The 7,183-nt window shown below is 44.1% G+C and overlaps 1 protein-coding gene across 3 annotated transcripts; it reads left to right on the forward strand.

Annotated features, from left to right (window-relative positions):
- Positions 1 to 242: 242 nt before the first annotated feature.
- Mbl2 (mannose-binding lectin (protein C) 2) lies at positions 243 to 7,024 on the forward strand. Of its 3 annotated transcripts, none has more exons than XM_006526730.1 (6): positions 243 to 349; positions 998 to 1,011; positions 1,309 to 1,492; positions 2,268 to 2,384; positions 5,724 to 5,792; positions 6,488 to 7,023. In XM_006526730.1, the coding sequence occupies exons 3-6, from the start codon at positions 1,318 to 1,320 to the stop codon at positions 6,859 to 6,861; spliced, it is 735 nt and encodes a 244-aa protein (XP_006526793.1). In that variant the 5' UTR covers positions 243 to 349; positions 998 to 1,011; positions 1,309 to 1,317; the 3' UTR covers positions 6,862 to 7,023. The 3 variants fall into 3 exon arrangements, with proteins under 3 accessions (XP_006526793.1, NP_001351987.1, NP_034906.1); NM_001365058.1 differs by having other exon boundaries at positions 265 to 349; positions 912 to 1,011; positions 6,488 to 7,024; NM_010776.2 differs by having other exon boundaries at positions 265 to 349; positions 998 to 1,108; positions 6,488 to 7,024.
- Positions 7,025 to 7,183: the final 159 nt, after the last annotated feature.

Genomic DNA, 7,183 nt, shown 5'->3' on the forward strand with positions numbered 1-7,183 from the left:
GAATGGCAAGCAAGGAAACTGACATGACTAACCACTTGAACCTGCTTGTTAGGGCAACTTAGTCATGAGAATTAGCAAAATGGGTGTCAGTTGAAGCGGGAAATGGCGCTGCATTAAGGTAGACAGCCATGCTGCACTTACTGCAGGCCTCTGGTGAATCCTCCTAAAAAGCGTATAATACAGTCCCAAAGAGAGTTGTTTATTAATCTGGGGTTGAAGGTCAGCTTGGATTATCTTTTTAAAGTCAGGTTTAGCTCCTCCCTCACTTTGAGGCATCTGTTCTGGTGGAAGAGGAGCTTCCTTGCCTCCTGAGTCTTTGCTGTGCCAAAGCCCTGAAATATCATATCTGGTGAGTGGATTTGGGTTCCTATAGCCAAAGTCTGGGGATCTGATTAAACTCCAGAGGTAAGAGGCACACCAGGCAGAAATCGTGTTGGCGGCAGCACTGTCTCTGCTTGCCTGGACACAGGACAGTTTTCTTAATGATCTGTTTGCAAAGATGACTTTACAAAGACAGTGTCCTGGGATCTAAGACCCTTAGGGCTGGGCTGTTATGATTTCTTAGTAAGGAACAGCTGGAAGAAAACTGGGAAGGATAGATACAATGTTCAAAGAAGGATTCAAGGCAGGTTGTCTAGTTGACAGCAGTTCTGGCATGGGGAAATCTACGAAGTAGAGAGGAATGGACTAGAGAGAAACTGACAGACAGAGAAATTGCTTTCCCCAGCAGCCCTGCCTTGCTGCATGGAAACACACTATTAGGAAGTTCAAGTTCATTCAGGGCTAGGCTAGTAGACTTACTATGCAACTGGGGTCTGACCCTGTCTCTCTTAATCACTAGCCTATAGTTTATTGCTAGAAACGGAGGAAAGCCTATCTAACTGGTTTTGGAGAGAAACCATCTTTTCCAGTGTGAAAATAGGATTGGGGCTGCTGATGGTGGCACACATGTGAGAGCCTTCTGAACATAGTGTCTCCGCTCGTTCTCAACCCCTAGGCCATCAGACACTGGTAAGTTGGAGGTGTGAACTTGTTTGGCTCTCCCTGCCTGCAGTGACACCAGAGACCTGGACACCAGTGACCTCCCTCAGAAGGGCGTCTCCTGCACGTATGCTGTTATGCTTATTTTCGTTAAAATAATAACCACGCAGTATCACAAGGAATGCTTGATTTTCAAAATACCCAAATCCAGACCTCACCTTTAGCGTGACTAATTCACCTGTACAATGTCTGTCCCCAAGTTATAGGACAGAGGCAAGGTTGGTACAAACATACTGAAAAATCCTCCATGATTTTCCTTACCCCCAGGTGAGGAGCATGTCCATTTTCACATCCTTCCTTCTGCTGTGTGTGGTGACAGTGGTTTATGCAGAGACCTTAACCGAAGGTGTTCAAAATTCCTGCCCTGTGGTTACCTGCAGTTCTCCAGGCCTGAATGGCTTCCCAGGCAAAGATGGACGTGACGGTGCCAAGGGAGAAAAGGGAGAACCAGGTGTGCATTAAACTGTTTTCTTTTTCTCTTAAAGATTTATTTACTTTATGTATTTATTTATTTTATGTATGTGAGTATTTCAGACACACCAGAAGAGGGCATCCGATCTCATTACGGATGGTTGTGAGCCACCATGTGGTTGCTGGGAATTGAACTCAGGACCTCTGGAAGAGCAGATGGTGCTCTTAACCACTGAGCCCTCTCTCCAGCCCTTAAACTGTTTTCTTTACTGTTAAAATATTTTGGTTTTAATTATGTGTGTGTGTGTGTGTGTGTGTGTGTGTGTGTGAGTGAGTGTGCACCCGAGCCTATACCTATATGCATGTGTTCATGAGCATTCGAGGGCAGGTTACCTTGGAGATCAAAGATATAGTATCCTCCTGGGGCTGAAGTTACAGGCAGTTGTGAGCTACCCATCATGGGTGCTGGGAACTGAACTCAGGTGCTCTGCAGTAGCAGCACGTGCTTCCAAGCACTGAGCCGTCTGTCTCTCCAGCTCCTGTCCCTGACTAGAGGAACAGGTGAGTAGAGTCTTATTAGGCATATTGTAATTAAGCAACAACACCTGTGAGTCAGAACGGATACAGCTCCAGATCTCTGGCATTCGGGGCTGCCACACGGAAGCCGCTGGGATTGTCTTGCCTGCCCAGGATAGAGGGCCTCCTGTCGCCCTGTCTCCTGGAGCCCAGTGAGCTTACCTCATTACAGAGGATTATACTTTAGAAAAAGAGCAAAACCACAGATATCGACCTATGTTTTGTTTGTCTTCCTTCAGGTCAAGGGCTCAGAGGCTTGCAAGGCCCTCCTGGAAAAGTAGGACCTACAGGACCCCCAGGGAATCCGGGGTTAAAAGGAGCAGTGGGACCGAAAGGAGACCGTGGGGACAGAGCAGGTGAGAAGATCATTTCAGAACGTCTGGGTTGGTGACATTTGGGGTTTAGAACATAGGATGCTGGTGGGATGTGCTGCCTTCTCAGGGCTGCAAGGTAGGTGCCTAGCTCAGCTTTCTGGTCAAGTTCCCTTAGCACCATCTGGCTACTTAGAGCCTAAGGGGTTTCCGTCAATGGCTAGGTATATATTTGCAGATCTTTCAGGAAAGCCTGTTTCCAGGCATCCTGTAAAGACTGGGAGTCCAGATTCTGTTTTACCTTAAACAGTCTCCTTCAGCTGAGTTTCTGACCTCAAGGAGACAATGCTATATATCAATATGGGCTTATTATGTCTGTTTAACTTATTATAACTGTTTTAACATTGACAGGCATGCAATTTCTATTTCACTTTTAAGAAACCAATCCAAAACTCAGGAGGTTAAAAACACAACCATTTATTTAAACATAATCTGGCGTGATTTCAGCTGAGCTCATTTATGCCTGTGGTTTACTGATGGTCATTGGTCCTGCTCACACTTCTTTCTTCTGTGTGGGGGTGAGGGTCAGCTGTTGTAGAGAGGGCCAGACACGAGGTTCTTAGCACATCATAGGCCATTAGGTAGTTGTGATTATACAATCCTTTTTCTTTCCTTTCCTTTCCTTTCCTTTCCTTTCCTTTCTTTCTTTCTTTCTTTTTTTCTTTCTTTCTTCCTTCCCTTCCTTCCTTCCTTCCTTCCTTTCCTTCTTCTTTCCTTCTTTTCTTTCTTTCTTTCTTTCTTTCTTTCTTTCTTTCTTTCTTTCTTTCTTTCTTTCTTTCTTTCCTTCCTTCCTTCCTTCCTTCCTTTCTTTCTTTCTTCCTTCTTTCCTTTCCTTTCTTTCTTTCTTTCTTTCTTTCTTTCTTTCTTTCTTTCTTTCCTTCCTTCCTTCCTTCCTTCTTTCTTTCTTTCTTTCTTTCTTTCTTTCTTTCTTTCCTTCCTTCCTTCCTTCCTTCCTTTCTTTCTTTCTTCCTTCTGTCCTTTCCTTTCTTTCTTTCTTTCTTTCTTTCTTTCTTTCTTTCTTTCTTTCTTTCCTTCCTTCCTTCCTTCCTTCCTTCCTTCCTTCTTTCTTTCTTTCTTTCTTTCTTTCTTTCTTTCTTTCTTTCTTTCTTTCTTTCTTTCTTTCTTTCTCCCCCAGGGTAGGGTCTCTCTGTGTAGCTCTGAGTGTCCCAGAGCTTACTCTGTAGACCAGGCTGGCCTCAAACTCAGAGAGATTCGATTGGCTCTGCCTCCCAAGTGTTAGAATTAAAGACTTGCACCACCATCAACCAGCGATTATTTGATTCTTAACACTGGAGGCTCAAGGCTTTGTGAAGCTTTGAACACGTACATAAACACTTTTGGTGTGTTCATAAAAGGCACAGCTCAGCCCAGAATCACGGGGCGTGGAAAAAGACCACATTTCCTTATGAGAAAAGCAGGTACCATATTTCAGCTACTTAGTGCAAGCAAGTAGCACATGCCCTTCCTTTGTGAATAATTAGGATCTCAGAGAAAATGTTGTTGATTTCTTTCATGATCAACTTCAATAAAACCAAGGGTGATGGCTTGGTTAGTAGAGCAATTGCCACTGAGCATGGATACTTGGACTTGATCATTCAGTATCCATGTGAAAAAGATGGGCATAGCAGTTCTTGCTATGATCCTGTCACTGTGGAGGTAGAGACACCCACACAAATGTGCACGCACATGCGCCTCCCCCCTGCCCCCATCAACCACCCAAACAGCAAACACCACTACCTTCAAGGACAAAACAACTGAAGGGCAACAACAACAACAACAACAAAATCAAACTCTCTTAGAGACAAAATCTCTAGAATGTTTTTTTTATCAAAGTGGGGATTTGAATAAGGATGGCCCTCTTGAATGCTTGGCCTCACAGACCCACTTGTGTGAATGGCACTATTAGGGGATGTGGCCTTGTTGGAGGAAGCATGCTACAGTGCAGGTGGGCTTTGAGGTCTCATGCTTGAGCTAGGCCTAGTGTGGTAGTCTCCTCCCTGTGGCCTGCAGACCAAGGTGTAGATCTCTCAGCTTTTTCTCCAGCACCACGTCTGCCTGCAGGCCACCATGCTTCCTGCCATGACAATAATGGACTAAACCTCTGAAACTGTAAACCAGCCCCAATTAAGTGCCTTTTTAAAAAATGAAAGCAATAGGAACCCTGAGACAAGCAATAATAACTCCTTCAGAGATTTGTTTTAGCCCTAATAAAGCAATTCGGGAAAATAGTCAAGAACTTATTTATGGATTGTTGTCACACTATATAATTGAGTGAGTAGATGAATGGACTAGTGAAATATACATAGATATTAAATACCTTTGTATATGGGACCAGAATTTCATTTAATTAACTCATCAATCTATTTAGTTTTGAGGCAGGCTCTCACTGTGAATCCCTGGCTGGCCCAGAACTCGTTTATATAGAGCATGCACCCTTGAACTCACAGAGATCCACCTGCCTGTACCCTAAAGGCATTTGTCATCAGTCCTGGCTCTGACTAGAGTTTTTAGGATAAAAGTCTGGGCTCTGACGGCTCCAAAAAGATAGGCTTGGTCACATATTACCATATGCCAATCAAATGTAAGACTGTTTGAGAGAGGAACAAATAAAGAGGCTACGGATTTTCAATCTCTCTTCAAGCATAAATATAGCAACGAAGAGAACAAGGGGTGGAGAGGATTCACAGTCAAGCTAGGTGTGCCCTCATGGATAATTGTCTCAGTTCTGGTTCGGAGAGGCCGTCTGAGGAAGTCTTTCTTGCCATCATCACTTGAGGGGACCAGTCTGATTCCGACTAGGTGATCGATCACTCCTGCTCCCATAGTACAGTCTGATTCCGGCTAGGTGATCGATCACTCCTGCTCCCACAGTATTGCCTTGCTTTCTTGGGGAGCTGTCTCATCCCGGTAGGGAGTCTGTCCTGGGAGAATTTGCTCTTCCTGGAATCCGATGACGACAGATGACGACATCTTTGCACTGTCTGCCTTGAAGAGGATGAGTAAGTGAGAAAGGCAGTGTGTGAGGTGCTAGCCTACTAACGGGCTGTTTTAGATAAAGGAAAAGATTGATGTTTTGGGCCAGGTAAAAACAGATTTTTTTCTTTTGAGGTATTTTAATGTTAAAAACAAAAGGTGAACCTCTTTTCTCCTCCTCCTCCTCCTTCCTCTTCCTCTTCCTCCTCCTTCTCTTCTCCTCCTCTTCTCCTCCTCTTCTTCTCCTTACCTTCCTCCTCCTCCTCCTCCTCTGAAAAAAGACGCCACACTTCCTAAATGCACCGCTTAGGTCCTCACGCTCACACTGCCTTCCACTGTTTCACTTTCTAGAATTTGATACTAGCGAAATTGATTCAGAAATTGCAGCCCTACGATCAGAGCTGAGAGCCCTGAGAAACTGTAAGTATCCTCCCTTATTCTTCTGGCGGCTTAAAGTTTGGGAATGGTGGAAGGCAGAACATTCATTGCATGCATATACTTTCCTGGGACCTGAAAAAACTGCTCCCATTCAGATCCCATGAGATCCCCCCACCCATCTTTTGGTAGGAACAGAGGCAATTTGGAGTTAGATTATTTATTCAATTTCACAGAGCTCAGTGGTAGAACCAGTTTATAAGCTTCATCGAGTCTGACTCCAGGATGCCAGTTCTGTAGGGTCAGATCTTGCTCACTAAAATAGAATGTGGGCTACTTTGTAATCCTTGGATCTAGACCAGACGATGGAACCAATCATGTTTCTTCTAGCTGTGGCCAGATAGACCCAGCCATTTTTGTCTGATTGAGAGTTAACAGAATGGTAGAATTCACAGTTCCAGATAACCTGTGCTCCACACTGCAGATCTCAACCTACAAAGATATGCCTGTTTATTCGTATTTAAAAGAAAAAAAGCAAGATAACAATTAAACTAGAGCTTTGGGTAAAAAGAAGTGTGTTCTGATTTGTTGTAAGCATCTCACAATGGGTCTCAAGAATGAAGACACCCATTATGTTATACGCCACCAGAGAAGATAGAGTATACATGGCTCCATTTGAACTTCACACAATGAGTGCTCTAGAAGATAAGTCGGTATCACCCACCTTTTTTATATTTTAGGGGTGCTCTTCTCTCTGAGTGAAAAAGTTGGAAAGAAGTATTTTGTGAGCAGTGTTAAAAAGATGAGCCTTGACAGAGTGAAGGCCCTGTGCTCCGAATTCCAGGGCTCTGTGGCCACTCCCAGGAATGCTGAGGAAAACTCGGCCATCCAGAAAGTGGCCAAAGATATTGCCTACTTGGGCATCACAGATGTGAGGGTTGAAGGCAGTTTTGAGGATCTGACAGGAAACAGAGTGCGCTATACTAATTGGAATGATGGGGAGCCCAACAACACGGGCGATGGGGAAGACTGTGTGGTGATCTTGGGAAATGGCAAGTGGAACGATGTCCCCTGCTCTGACTCTTTTTTGGCAATCTGTGAATTCTCTGACTGAGGGTGCTTGTTTCTCAGCCCTCCTTGATTCTTTAGGGTACTCCTGACGTCCGCAGTTTGTTCTGAAAAATAAAATATGGGAAAATATAAACAATTCAACATTGGTTACCCAATGCATTCTCTTGTGAAGGTGTAGAAATAAAGTGAGTTTAGTTTTCATTTATGACTCTTGTGCTCTGTGGGGTCCTCTTTTCTTCTTGGTAATGGCGTTTCCCTGTGTATTTGAGTTTCTTAGCCCAGTCTCAGGTATTAAAAGGGTCTACTTACAGCTTTATTTCAGAGATGTACTTCCTTACAATGGGGCACTAAACTATAGACAGAAT

The sequence above is a fragment of the Mus musculus genome, chromosome 19 (assembly GCF_000001635.26).
Source record: "Mus musculus strain C57BL/6J chromosome 19, GRCm38.p6 C57BL/6J".
NCBI classification, from domain to species: Eukaryota; Metazoa; Chordata; class Mammalia; order Rodentia; family Muridae; genus Mus; species Mus musculus.